Source organism: Mesocricetus auratus, unplaced genomic scaffold (assembly GCF_017639785.1).
Source record: "Mesocricetus auratus isolate SY011 unplaced genomic scaffold, BCM_Maur_2.0 Super-Scaffold_6730, whole genome shotgun sequence".
Taxonomy (NCBI): Eukaryota; Metazoa; Chordata; class Mammalia; order Rodentia; family Cricetidae; genus Mesocricetus; species Mesocricetus auratus.
Genome location: NW_024429184.1, coordinates 62,103,554 through 62,119,083, shown reverse-complemented (window position 1 = coordinate 62,119,083; position 15,530 = coordinate 62,103,554). Strand labels below are relative to the sequence as shown.

General features: G+C 40.1%; 1 protein-coding gene across 9 annotated transcripts in view; it reads right to left on the bottom strand.

The window, feature by feature from the left end:
- Eya1 (EYA transcriptional coactivator and phosphatase 1) overlaps positions 1–15,530 on the bottom strand; it is a 144,206-nt gene that overhangs the window by 95,001 nt on the left and 33,675 nt on the right. For 4 of the 9 annotated variants that reach the window (XM_013110892.3, XM_013110893.3, XM_013110894.3 and 1 more), the window contains 3 exons: positions 12,638–12,707; positions 12,168–12,313; positions 9,035–9,172 (listed from right to left, as the gene is read on the bottom strand). In XM_013110892.3, the coding sequence (XP_012966346.1) occupies positions 9,035–9,172; positions 12,168–12,313; positions 12,638–12,707 (354 nt within the window). The remainder of the gene's footprint in view (positions 1–9,034; positions 9,173–12,167; positions 12,314–12,637; positions 12,708–15,530) is intronic. The other 5 variants (XM_021225256.2, XM_021225255.2, XM_021225254.2 and 2 more) reach the window with 5 other exon arrangements.

Below are 15,530 nucleotides of genomic sequence, written 5' to 3'. Positions count from 1 at the left end.
TCTAAAAGATTTCACTGTCACTGTTTTATTAGACTGGAAAATGACAGAAGTCACTCAGGGGAAGTATATCACAAGGCTCTGGTTTCTTCTTGCCATTGTCAGAGGTTCCCACAGAGAATGGGCAGAGCTCTGTCAACCATAGCAAATAAGAAACAGTCCTTCTGAGAGACCCTGTCTGGGTCCCGCAGTCTTGTAGGCGCAAAGAAATTGTACCTTTAAAACACACCACTCCCTCAAAGAGACTTGCATTAAAATGTCTCTGCTATTTTCTCTTAGGTAGCAAGAACACAGCTTATGTTAATTTCTGTTTTGCGTGTGATTTCACCTGGAGAATTTTGCCCATCTCTAACTTCAAAAAGCTTTAAAAAAAGAAAAAAAAAAAAAGTAAGGCATAGGTCAAAGGTCTGCCTCACAGAGAACAAGGGCTCACATTAAAAACCGGAATCCCAGGCAACATAAGAATGCTGGAACCTGCTGGGGCCTGTCTGTACTGCACACATTTTAGAGTGTTTTCTAGCATTTATTCAGCAAGCAGGACGCCGGCTGTCCCTCGTGGATTTTCACAGAAGTCCATTTGCTTTCCTTCTCTGGCCTTTTTGCCATGGGCTACGTCCATCATCAGGCACAATTTCTGTGGCAGAAGTTAGCATGGGTCCATGGGGGAAACCTCAGAGAGCCAGATGGGCTATTGAAAAGCCAGGCCGCCTCCTTCATAGAAGACAGATCTTAATGGGCCACATTTCCCTTTTTCTTCCAGTTTATTTTCAAAGCAAAGTTTTTACTTAGGTAATAAAGGCTGTAATCCATTCATCTTTCCTGATATATTTCTATATATTTTAACTAAAAACAACTCATACAGACAATAAAATTGGTAAAGGTCACAAATTATTGCTAAACCTAGATTTCAAGGGATTTCCGTATAATTTTCAACACTTGAAATAACACAAGATGCTAAAAGAGCTGAAATGGAATGTTACTTTTTAAAAAAAGCAACTTAGAAAAAATGTAAAAAAATCCAAGAACTTAAAAATAAGTATGAGGTGACAGGCAAAGAAATTAAAGCAATTAAGGGGAAAAATAAAAATACGGCTGTGTTCCAACCATAACCTTGTGTTACTGACCCAGGAAGCACAGTTCTTAAAAACTTAAATAGATTTTTCTTTTTTCTAAGATTTACTTTTTAAAGATTTTTCTATTTAAGATTTCCTAAACCTGTATCTTTGGTAAGAATTTCTCTTGGAAAATACCATTTCTTGAGCAAATACCTTGAAATGTATGAGGGCATGTCTGAGTTGCTAAGTGACTAGTAAACTGGAACAGTTCATGCATACCTCTGAAGAGCTCTAGATAGGAACACCAAGGAAAAGAGCAGAGATGTTCGTACACCGTTCTCACCCCACCCTACACACCCATGCGCACAGGGCAGTGGGGAAAGGTGGGCTGTCAGTCCTACATGCCCGTTAGCATGCTTCTGCCCTGATCTGCTGCTTCTCCTTGTTAGTTTGGACCTCAGTCTCTTTAGAGGAAAAAACACAGCCCACAAAGGAGAACTTAAAATTATTTATTAAAGCAAGGGCATCCACAGAAAGGAATGGTTTCTTCAAACTCTGGTTTAGTGTTTTCTTCATTGTAGCCCCGCCCATGTCTCATGGCGAACCCTAACACCTTCCATAAGAGTAGAATGACAGGAATATCCCATAACAATGGTGCTTCTGGAGGAATGAAATCCCAGGGAGGCATTCTATGCCTCTTCCATGACAATCTTGACGTCCTTCCAGGAAAACCCATGTCCCAATAAGAACAGAGGTTACTTTAAATGCATACTGTGGTGATAAATTAAATGAAAATTTACTATGTGAAGTCCCAGATTCATTTTCCCCAGATGATGATCACAAGTCTATGGATATTGCCTTCTAACTTTCACTGAGCTCTAGATTTCTCTACCACCAACAAAAATGTGGATATTTTACATATACTGTTGCCAGACACTGGGGATAAAAATGGGAGTAAAGATGTTGCTGCCTTCAACAGTCTACGATCCACAGAACTAAACTGCCATTGAAGAGTAGATTCCCTCACAGTTGAGCCTCCATCAGTTAAGTGACACATTTTTAATTTTCACTGTTTTTGTGTGTTTCTGAAAATCATTGGGGAGTCAACTCTATGCTTCCTTCCCTCAATTGAGAGAAATTTCACTTTCCCCACAATAGAACTTTGGGAATTCTGTGCTAAATGCAACCAATAATCTCTGTGATCTGTGAGGAGTAAGTGGACAACAATGGCAGCAATAGTTCTGTAGCTGTTTTAAATACAGATACAGTGAAAGCGTCGTTGCAAGTCAGCTGTCTCTTTCTACATAAAAAGTATAGAAACGTTCATGACATAGTAACATATAGTCTGGGAAGCCAATCAATGAACAGAAGGCAAACAGGCAATCGGTGAACAGAAGGCTCTCTAACCTCCAGCCCCTGGTTGATGCCCAGCCAACCCTTCAAGCCTGTTCATCTATAAAAGATTTGTGTGTGAGGAAAGCCTCCTCAGACCATGCAAGACATTCTTTCAGAAATATAAAGGAACACTAGGGAACAGGAAGGGGTCAAAAGGAACAGGCAAAGATGTCACTTTCTCAGGGTGAACTCTGAGAGTAAGTATGAACATTATTGTCTCCCTCAATTGAACTTAAGTTTCTAATCGCTCACTAAAATCTCAAAGGAAATAACTAAAGCAGGAAAAGAATTGCCTAGTGATCTTATAGCAAAGGTAAAAAACAGATTTTTTTTCCACTTGCAGGCATATTATTTCATGGAATTTTAGGGTAAGTGCATAGAAAACAATGATCTGGTAGCTAGAAATGACAAGTGCTGGAGTCCCAGAAATCTGCTGCCATGACAAAGGAACCAAATGTCAGAGCACAGGCATCCAAGAGGGAGCATACAGACAAAATGAGGGCACTCAGAAAAGCTATCCCAGTATGCCAGGTCCCATAACACATAAAAGCCAAATTAATGTGTTATTCTGGAGCCCTGGAGGGTTCAAACACAGACAGGGCTCACAAATGAATTCTTTAAAAACACATCTTGAGAATTCTCAGCAGAAAACCAACTGGCTCTGTGGTTAGTTATGTGCAACATGTGGCCATGCTTCTGGGACTATTTCTACCCTTCAGAGGACACAGGCAGTTCTGGCGGCCATGTCTAAGGTGTTGTGGCTACAAAATCCTCCCCTGTGGATGTGTACAACATGGCAGGATTGGACAATGCTACACCATTCTCCTTAAGTAGCTATCCTTGAGAAACTACTCATAAAATACTAGTTAAATGAATTGCTAACACGTTCTTCAGGTTTCAGTCTTCATTATGCAAGATGTTATTCAGAGTTGTTGGAAAAGTTGAAATGGTATGTGTGAAATAATCAGAACAGCCCTTAATATTCTAAAGGGCTCAATGAATGCCTTTGCATCTGTATGTGTGGGCATTAAAGCTTTCCACATAGCAGAACATGTTACATCTCCACTTTCTTCCTGAACTCTTTTTTTCCTTTGTCACAGTAGGTCTTGATACAATATGGCAAAATGAACCTTGGTACTTTGTAACCTAGAACACAATCCTCCTGCCTCAGCAGCTGAGTTTTAGGATTATAAGCATACTCCACCACACCCAGTGTCCCCCAACTTCTGAACTATAGACCATTTGATGTTTAAATGACTGCAACCTTCTCTTTTTTTCCTTCCACTTGTTCCTTGCTCTCAAAGTAGAAATGTAATTTCAAGGGTAACGGGAAGTATGGTTATTTCTTTGCCAGTGGCTCCTCTGTTTCCTGCTGTTCACCCTGGCCAACACCCATCAGCACTGCCACCAATGCAACCTTTCTACTAATCCAAGTTGTTTCTTGTTGCTCTTGGTTACTTTTACCCACCCACTCACTCCCTGCAACCCTTTTGCATCACACACACACACACACACACACACACACACACACACACACACAAACGCACGCAAAACATAAAAAACCTTGATTCTTCTTACCAGTAATTTTCTCTTCCTGTTAAAACATTACTCAGATTTTAGCTCTGTTTTGTTTTTTATTTTCCTTTCTTTTCTGTGGTTTTGGTCATTGTGTTATTGGAATAATTGTTGGTTAAAAAATTGAAAATATATTTTATTATAGACAGCAAACATTAATTAGAAATATATAACACATAAAATATATTACACATACAAACACATCCCTTACCCCTTTGGAAAATGAGATAGGTGATGTTTCCCAAACTGGAATTATCACAAAATTTGGATGATAATGATAATAATAATTATTATTATTAATCACTGGATTACCACCACAGAAGAAATAATAAGTATGAAATCACCACAGGACTTCTCCCAATAAAGTCCATGTAGGTCAGAGTAATTTGTACATAAATTCTTAATGCTACCTCATTTTGTGTTCATGGGAGGTGTCATCTCTTATGTTCCTCAGATAAGGAATGGAGGCAGGGTCCTAGCCATGAGGAGCTGTCTAGTTTTAGAGCCATACCCTGTACACAGGGTCGAAGCTCCAGCATGTTTACACTGCCCCTCTGAATCTGAAAGTGTTGGGAGAGGTGATGGGCACCTGGTCTCTTCTAATTCATTGAATACAATACACTTCTGCTTGCTTGAGTCATGAAAACTACCAAAGTGTTATACTGGTAACAATGACACCCTAACAACTAACTTTGAGTACCCATCCTTTATTTCAAAGATTGAAAATTTCCTCCTGAGGAGAAAACTAGAAAAAAATACCATAGATAGATAAACTACCCTCTGACCCATCGTCTAGCTGGCCGATACATTTTGTTCCTTTTGGGAATTAAACCTGGGGTCTTGCACACACTGGACAAGCATCTATACCACAACCCAAGAAGAAATTAAGCAAAGGAGCAATATTATTCATTATAAATTAATACAATTTGAGGAATTTTGGGGGTTGTTTATAGATGGCAAAAAAACCCCACTGTAATATATGTACTGAGGACTGGAGAGAAAACTCAGTGGTTAAGAGTGACCACGTCTCTTGGAGATGAATAGAGTTCGGTTCCCAGCACCCATGTTAGGAAGCCCCAACCACCTGTAACTCCAGCTGGACTCCATAGGTACGCCACACACATATGTACATGCCCTCACACAGCATTATGCCACACACACACATATACACCCTCACACAGGCATTATGCTCCTCCACATACATACATACACACCCTCACACAGGCATTACCCCCAAACAAACATACTTATATACCCTCACACACACATTAGACCCTCCATGATACATGCAAAGCCTGATACAGGATTACCTCCCAACACACATATTTACATACTTTCACACACACATTAGCCCTTGACACATACATACATACATACATACATACCTTCACACAGGCATTACCCCCCACACACATACTTACATACCCTCACACACACATTAGCCCCCTCCACCATCATACAGCCATTACCTTCACACACACATACACATGTACCTTCACAGAGACCTACACCTAGACACATAAATAATTTTTTAATCTTAAAAAATGTGTTGAGAAGATACTGAGTCTTGTTTTGGTGGCACATGCCTGTACACCCAGCACTTGTCAGGCTGAGGTAGTCTGAGGATAGGAATTCAGGACTGGCCTAGCTACATGGCAAGTCTGAGGCTAGCCTGGGCTACATGGTGAGACTGTATTTCAAAATAAAACCAAAAAAGACAGAAAGAAGCTAGAAAAGATGTTTCAAAGTCAATAGATTCCACGAGCAGCCTTAGAAATTCATGAACAATGGCAGTTTTCACACTGAATTTCATGGTAGTACATTTGGAAGTGGTTGAAATGGCCTGGTTGCTAAAATGCTTGCTGTAGAAGCATGTAGACCTGAGTTGAGATCCCTTACACCTGTGTAAAAGAAGTCAGACATGGAATAATCCTGGCATTTCTGGCGATCCCCAGAGCATAAGTTCAACATGCATGTAAACATGCTAAGCTTCATGTCTAAACATGTGTGGTTCCTCATCCTTAATATCAATCTCTCTCTCTCTCTCTCTCTCTCTCTCTCTCTCTCTCTCTCTCTCTCTCTCTCTCTCTCTCCCTCTCTCTCTCTCTCTCTGTGTGTGTGTGTGTGTGTTTACACAAAAATGTCCTAAAGTCCAAAAGCATGTGGCAGTGTAAATATTTCTTCCTCAAGATGCTGATAAAAAAATGTCCAATCTCTATTTCTCAAAGTATCTAGAAACCCGGCCATATGACGAATAAAAAAGTGAATTAAAACAGGATGTAAAGATTCATTTTTTAGAATCATTTGTCTTGGGCTGAAGAGATGGCTCAGCAGCTGAGAGCACTTGTTACTCTGCTAGAGGACCCAGGTACTCACATGGTGACTCACAACTATCTAGAACTACAGTTCCAGGGGGATCTAACACTTCTCTGTTGACCCTCATGGGCACCCGCATGCATGTAGTGCAGGCAAAACACCCACACATATACAATGAAATATTTTTTTTAAAAAACATTTGTCTTAACATAAATTTTGCTAGAATCTTCCATTGGGTTTCTCTGCTCAGAAGGCATTTTGTTGGGTCTCCTCTCTTTTGGCATTGCTTCTGCTCTATCAGGCCCAGAGGAGCAGTAGGCAATGGAACTCCCATAGTACCTTTCTATTTCCCTAATAGTCTGGAGGCATCTACAGTGGCTTAATATATTTGGTTGTCTCTCTCTTTGACAAGATCCTGTGAGCAAATAGATCTTTGCTGCATTGTAGTGGCATCTTGCCTGTGACCCTGTAACTGTGGCCACACCCCTTTGGGCATAGCTTCAGGCAAATGGAAGCCAACAGAGAACAGTGTGAGACATGGTCTCTGGCTTGTGGTCTCTCTGTCTTGGGTCAGCCTATCTGATAGGAAGGGCAGAGACGTGCTCCGGTGGCTCTTTATTATTATCTGTGAAAGTGTTCCCCAATAAACATCCATTTATCATTTATCTTGGGTCTAGTGAAATCATTACACCCTCGCCTTCACTGTACGATGTCTGCCATTCCTCCGTGTCTGTGAAACTCATCAATGAAGTGTCTCCATCACCTCTTGTTTCTCCTAGACATAGCAATTCAATTTCAATTGAAATTCAGTACGTGTAAAGCCTGTTCCAAGATAGCTTAAAAGGTTTGGAGTCTAGCATATAAGTAGCTTCCTTCTACCAATAAATCCTGTCTGCTGTAAGACTGTTTTATTCTGTAGCCATCAAACATATCAAAATTTTGCAAATCAAGCCTTTTTAAAAACCAAATGAAAAAACAAATGTGAAAAAAATTAGTGGATCTTGATCAATAGAATTTTAACTTGATATATGGTAAAAACTAAACAAAAAGTCACAAACTAAAAATATGCATATGAAATGATATAAAACCATTAAATAAATAATTGAAGAAATATGAGTAATACCAGTGAGAAGGAAACAATTTTATCTCTTTAGTTTTAAAGAATACACATGAAATATCAAAATTACTATCAAATACCAACATACACACTCCCCTATAATGCATCCTTACACTTGTAAATACATAAGAAATTCTCCAAAAGCATAAACTAATTTGCCTAGAAATCCCACACGTGGCATTTGTCAGGATAAGCAACTGCAAATACAGGTAAGATATGCATATCATTGTGATAAATGTCCAATAACAAACAGGGGAGTAGCTAAAGACATTACCCCTAAATACCACACAGCCACTACTATGATGTTTTAAAAAGTAGCTTATTGATGTAAAAAGATGTTTAAAACATATGCCTTACACCGGACATTGGTGAAACACACCTTTAATCTCAGCACTCAGGAGGCAGAGGCAGGTGGATCTCTGTGAGTTCGAGGCCAGCCTGGTCTACAGAGAGAGTTCCAGAACAGCCTCCAAAACAATACAGAGAAAGCCTGTCTCAAAAAACCAAATATATATATATATATATATATATATATATATATATATATATATATATATATATATATATCCTTACTTACAATAGACACATGACAATATTATGCAATATAATTGCTTACGGTGTATGTATTATATAGGAAAGAATGGTAAGAATTGTATGGAATGTATGATTGAAATTATTTTTGTACTTCTCTATTTTTTCTAATTCATCCTCAACAGATAACGCCATAACCACATAATAAACATAAAAAATGAAACTCATAAAGAGAATTCACTCAGCTAGGAAGCAGGACAGGGGAGTCAATTCAACTGTTTTGCATCTTAGAAAACCAAATATAATGTGTGAAGCTAATGTTTGGTGGAAAAAAAACAGGTTCTAGAAAAATTTTTAATTATGTGAAACTTATTCTTCAGACCTTTATAGATGCATTTGCCTGATAACAATCTGCTAATTACAAGTGGTATCTGAAAAAGGCTCTGATGACCTCCACTCTGACCTGTCATTCCACCTGAATTGCACCTATGTCATGTTTTGTTTGTGGTTCTGGTCCTTGGAAGGGTTAACCTGAGGCTCTGTGGGGTATCTCCAGCTGGCTCTGTGTAAATTTGATTTGGTCTTTGGTAGACCATTGAGACAATATACATTGTAGGCCAGAGTGTTCTGTCGCCCAACACCTCCCATCACTAAAATGAAGAGGCCAAACATCCCTCTTAGGAAAGCTAGCTGGTTATACCACATCTGGTGCTCCTGCACACCACACTACAACCTCTTACGTGGCTGACTTTGCTTGCTTTTCATTCTCTTTTGTAACTGGTAGCAGGCAACAGAAGCATTAAGAATACAACTAGAATATTTGAAATGTCACCTTTATACATCCTTCTGCCTAATTCCTTCACATAAATATGGATATCCTAACCCAGAGGGTAGCAGGTGAAGAATCTAATTTGAAATGTGTTGCTGTCCTGTCTCTGTGCCTGGCCCACTGGCCTCATCAACTTGCAGTTATGAGAATATCACATTTGCTTTAGAAATCAACAGCCAACAGTTGGAGGAAAACAGCAAAGAGAGGCTGTATACAGACCTTGCATCTGGTAGCTGTACGGTGCCTGTCCAGGTTGAGGGGTACCAAAGCTTGTGCCATAGCTGAGAAATCCCGTCTGTCCAGGTGACTGAGACTGTGACAAGCCACCTTCCGTCTTGATGCCTGCCCACAATGCACCTAAATCAGTTAGTGACAGCTGATCTATCTGTTCGTTTTCAGAAGCTGGTGAATATAGACAAGCCACACTCCCACAACTACCCAATCACAGCTGCTCCCCGACTTGTCTGCAGGAATACAGGGCCTGGATGCTTACAGTTGAATTTCATAAACCACAAGCTCAGTTTTTCTTTTAAAAAGTCTAGACTTGAATGGTCATTCACATGATTCTCTCTGATTTTCCTGCATTCAACTTTCTAGAAAGTGGAACTCTGGAGCTATTGTTTCCATAATTCATTCTGTTATTTTACTAGAGTAGGTTATCCTGTCATAGCCAGAAATACTCATAATAAAAGATAAGGCACACTGTTACCAAGTCACTAAGTCTCCTTTTCCCCGAGACCTGATTTCTCAGAATCTCTAGGATTTTCATTGTTTTCCCCAACTCTGACGGGAGTGCCCAGGACACTCTGAAGTCAAAGGAAGCAGCACAGGGTACAAACAAGTGGGGAACCCATCTAGATCAAACCTGTCAGAACTAAATGCCACTTTCTCTGAGGGCATGTGACCCCAAGATTTCTTCACAGAATCCTGAAAATAAGGAAAAGAGAAGAAAGATAGGCGTAGATTTCATAGTGAGAACAGCAGGGAGAATTAAAAAAGAAAGAATTTGCTACAGCTTAGATTAGACCCATCACTCATTTGCTCATAGGTTTCTAGGAAAATGAATTTTCTGCTTCTTTCTTTTCTTTTCCTGAGGATCTAGAACTTTCGAGAAAGACAGCATTAAGAAAGTAAAATGTCAAGGAACTGAACCTCTAAAACAGCAGAGTGATCTATACATTCCTGGAAGGGGCCAGTAACATGCTGTTTGTCCTTACTTGTTTTCAAGTGTTCAAGTATGATCCTTCTAAATGCAGGCTAAAGTACATTTGAAGTCATAGTATCATGTAAATACACGTTTTTGTTTTATAGGATTATAGAAAATTATTTGTGGTTATCAATTACTTTTCAAAGCACCACGCTGGTACACTAATTCCAGACTGGGGCATGCAACACTGAGGTAGGCCACTGCTCTCAACTGTAGCTAAAGGCAGTCATAAAGATGACTCTCACTCCCACAAAGGGAAGACAGAAGCATCCCTGCCAAGAGAATTCATATTTTTCACTAATCTTGGTTTTCACTGAAGATAAATCATATCTTTGGGATCTAGGATACACAGTAGTCTAGCTGTTTATTTCCATTTTAGGGGAATTTCATGGGTAGAATGAAGTTAGGTAATTATCCTAAGGCAGAGGAAGAATCTGATTTGGCTGAGAGATCCTGCTTTAACTTCTTGGGTATTTCTGAACACTTCACAATGACCTTAACATTGAAAACTTAGTAGAATCTTAACATGTCAAAACAGATGTGATGTGCTATGTACAGGTAATCTTACCAGTGAACAACTCAAACCTGTATATGATTCCTGGAACCATACCAGCCCTAGATAGGTGGCTGGACAGCTCTAGAAACTCCCTTTATTTCCATGTGTCATCAGCAGGGACTTTCTCCCTTCTTCCTCCACCCAACCAAGGGCATCCTGCTGTCCCTCCCACCCTCACTGGACAACCTCAGAAGCTCAGGATGGGGAACTTCTGTGATGAAAACAGATATGGAAAAGCAAGGAAAGGTGGAAAACACCAAGAGCCCCACCTACCTCGCAGACCTCTACCCACAGGCAGAAAACTAATTTCCTTAGAAACCTGTGAGCAGATGAGTGATGGGTCTAATCTAAGCTGTAACAAATTTGTTTTTTACCCTCTCCATTATTCTCATTTTGAAAACCTATGCCTATATATTTTCTCTTTTTTCCTTATTTTCACAGTAGTGTGTAGATATCTTGGGGTCACGGGTCCTTAGAGAAAGTGGCATTTAGCTCTGATGGCTTTGAGATAAAACTACAGAAACTGGAGTTACATGTAAGTTAGACTTTATTTCCATGTATTTTAAAATAAACTAATAGAGAGTCAAATTCCTTGAGGTCAAGAGACAGCAGTAAATGGAAGAAAATTGCCTAGCTTCTACTGAGTGGTGAAAAACTTCAACAGAACAGCAATGTTTTCCATGTTTGCTGGCAAGTATACAACACAAAAACTACACCAACAAAAGACTAATGTAATAGCTGCTAAAATGCTATCATCTTCAGAAGGACCTAGTCCAGTCGTTTTCTACAAATATTCATATGCTTTTTTCTTTATTGGTCTCTGTTTTTCCCTCTTAGTAAAATGCCCCATATCAGTGTACTTCAATTTAATTGGTTGAAAAACTGCAATTACAACTAAAATTGAGGAAAATGTATTTTGAAATGTGTACTCTTTTGTAAATAGAACTTTGGGATTTGGCTGGATTTATTTTTAATTTACAGGTATTGACCTCATCACAATTGAGTTAAATTACACCAAGATAAAGATAATCTCCAGGTGGGAAGGAACAAATACCATGTGAGCTTTGAATGCTTCCTGACCTGCGTCTTCAAAGTGCGGTCCAGGAGGTGATATATAGATCAGTTTTCCTAATGGGTGATAATGCTGAAATTTGATCGAGTAACCACCCCAAGGTTTAGGGCAACAGTTTGCTGAATTCTGCATGTATTTCCCTAATCATAGCTAGGCATCTGATAAACGGGAAATGGATCTTTACCCCAAAAGACTTCATTCATAGAAGGTTTATCACAAATATGCACAAAAATACTTTGGATTCCAGAGTCAAGTGCTCCGATGTCCAATTCAGATATAAGCAAAGAGAAAGGAGAACAAGGGGCCTAAGACCCAGACAACCTGCTCACTACCTCTGACCTCAAGGTAAGAGTTCACTAAGTTCACAAAGCTCATTAGCAGGAATCACACAGAACTGAAAGCAAGTGGGTAACAATAATTTCTGAGTGGACCAACAGCAATACGCCGGAGGTACTTCTAAAACACACAACATGGCCTCACCAGAATACACCACAAGAATAATGGTTCAATGACTCACCATAGGAGGAAATTCCATAGGGCTGTCCCGGCTGTGGGTACGTGGCGTAGGCTGTGGCTTGTTGCATTCCTGTGGTAAACTGTGTTTGCCCATATGCAGCCATAGTTTGTGAGGAAGGGGTAGGGAGAATATGTGGGTATGGTCTGCTATTTGTCAGGAATGACAGAAAATAGAAAGCCCATGCATTAGATGGAAACATGCAAGGTCAAAACGAACAACTACATCACAAATTCCAGCTAAAGAATGTATGCTACAGTCCAACTTCCCACTAGCAATTGACAAAGCACTTCAAAGTGCTTCAGTGCTACTAGGTAGTACATAAGATATGTTTGCATATATAGTTATGTAATTCAGCCTCTACAAAATTCACTTTCACTTCAATTAATGTAACATGGGCACAGACATGACTTAGAACAAAGTAAAGTCGACTTAGAAAAGTCATGTATTAATTAAGAGAAAATACATCTTACTTGGAAGGATAAATCTGTGGTGGAGAGAAGGGGTGAGCTGGTCTTGGACTAAAGCTGCTGCTCCCGAGAGCTGAGGGAAAAGAAAACACAGTGATGCATAGGAACCCAAGGAGAATACTAAACACGAGAAAACATTGGCATGTCACAAACGATGACATCCCGGCAGAGAACTGCAGCCATTTGATCTCTGTCATCTACAGACATGATGATTTCATATGGCCTGCCTCCTAGGAAGTCACAAAGGGCTGAGAGGTGGCTCATGCAATAAGAGCACCAACTGCTCTTCCAGAGGACCCGGGTTTGATGCCCAGCACCCACCCGCATGCTGACTGACAACCACCTGTAACCATACTTTCTAGGGGATCTAATGACTCCTTATGACCTCTTCGGGCAATGTACATATGTGTGTACAGACATGTGAGGCAGCACGCCCATATACACGAAGCGAAAGAAAACCTTTAAAAGGGGGAACACATAGCCACTGATTTAGGGGTTCTAATTTTAACAGACTCTTAAAATTCAAAGATACAGTCATAAATATGAATATAGTTATAAATACTTGTCAGAGCACTTTGACGGCAAGGAGTAATGTCCCTCTCAGGAAAGCCAGGCTGAAGGGCACTAGGAAGCTCAAAGGACCTCTATATATGCATCAGGGACACACAAAGCTTGACCTGAATTAACAAGAAATGTGTTTGAATCTCTCCTGTGAGGGAAATGGGAGTGATTCACATTTGCCTGTGCCGTTTTAATGATGTTGTTTAGTAAAACAGCATTCCTGCCACTATCTTTAATGCCTCAGGTTGCAAGCCTAGCCTGTTTGCTCTTCGGCTGCTCTGTGTATTCTGTTCTCTTAGATGTATGTATTCAACTTGGATGCTCAAACAAACAAGGTTGTTTATTTTTTTCCCTTAAAGAGGCAGTTCAGCAATCAAACAAAACTTAATTTCTTTAATCAGATTTTCTTGACTCTGGATGTTTCAGAAATTCACCAGGCTTCTATGAAATGTTCTTTTGACTCTCATTCAAATTTTGTAAAAAAGCAAACACCTATTTTCAATAGTATAAAGGTTTAAAATATTGGTTCTTGTTACAAGTAGGACAATTCACCTATATGTAAACAATATATATTTGTTTGTGAATACATATATTCCCCTCAAACTTCCCAATCTTTCCCTGGCTAAAATGCAGCGTTTGGGAGCAATTGCTATAGAATGTAACTAACTCTCAGTGTCTTTGGAGACTGTGCCACATAGTCACTGTGTTTCTCCCCTGTTCTCATGTAAAGTCCCATGTACTCAGAGAGTCGTGTATTTTCTCATTTGTCATATAATGCATTTCTGCTTGTCACACTTCATTTCCCAGTGGGTACTTGGGAGAAGAGTGGGAGATTTTGATTAGAATCTCAGAAGAGATGGGCTATCTTTCTCTATTCAAACAAATGAGACCTAATCCCGGGACTGCTGAAAGGTCTGGGTGCCTCTGACCTTTCACACTGCCAGATTTCCACCACTGGTGTCACCTTAGGAGGGACAGAATCGACATGAAACAGATGGCAGTACCACCTGGCTCACGTCCCCCAAGCTCTGGGCACTTACTGAACACCTACTCCACCGAAGCTCCTTGCCAGATGCTGCAGGCGCAGTCCTGGAAAGACAAGCCCTATTCTGGCTGAGGGGAGATTTGTTAAAGGCTTCAGTTTCTAGAAGGGAGGCATTGCTGAGAATACACTTAGACTGGGGGGTTGCCTGACACTTGTCCAAGTCACCTATGGGGACAAGCTCTTCCACTCCCCTTCTCTAAGCACAAAAGGGGCCAAGGGCAAAGCAGACAATATCTGCAGAAAGAATTCTCTTCATGGAAATCACAATTAAAAACGAGTGTTTCTAACGTGTATGCCACCTGATGACAGAAGCCATGAGAACCCCCTTCATTCTTTTCTAGCTCTTGGTCTGTTTTTCAACTCCTGGGTCACAATTCTCGAAAAGATCATCATCTCAGTAAGTTGCACCCAACAATATTTTTTTACAGAGAAAACAATGAGAGGTGTTAGGACTGTCTATCACAATGCTAGTCAGTGTAACTTGCGTTCAAAGTATATGCATTGTATGTGTGTATACAAAGGAAAGTAATGAGAACTGGGGACTAAGAGCATGGAAAGTCAAGACACGTGGTCTCAAGTCATTCACTCCTAGCTTCCATATAATGATGCAACAATGCTTGCTCCTCCGCCTTATATGAGCCTTGTGAACACTAAGTAATACAATTCAAAAGAAGTGATTCATATAATGTTTACAGAAGTAAATGACTTTCTCTGGTTCTCACCAAGTTTGTCCCTAACCTTGCCCTCCTTTCTGTGTTTCTGTGGTATGTGTGTACACATGTGCGCATATTCATGTGTATACAGGTGTACATATATGTGCAAGTGTGTACGTGTGGAGACAAAGGTTAGAGGTTAACCTTGGGCATCCTTTTTCAGGCACTGACCATCTTATTTTGTGAGACAGGGTCTCTGATTTTCTCGGAACTCACTGACTAGATTAGGCAGGCTGGTCAGTGAGTACCAGGGTCCACCCTAACTCTATCTCTCCAAGATTAAGACTACAAGCACAGGCCATGATGGTTAGATTTTTCACATGGGTTGCAGGATCAAACTCAAGTCTTCACTCTTGCACACAAGTACTTTACTGAATGAACTATTTCCCCAGCCTCTCTTCTGTTTTTTAATTCTCCTCAATAGGCAACATCACCATCTGTCCAGTAAAATGCATGCTGGTAGAATTTTTTGACCCATGTTTTACACATGCAATGTTCAGAATAAATAGAAGTACCATCTTTGAAGACAGAGGCATGGGCAACACAAGTACACTGACCTTTGAACCTATGTCCTGTT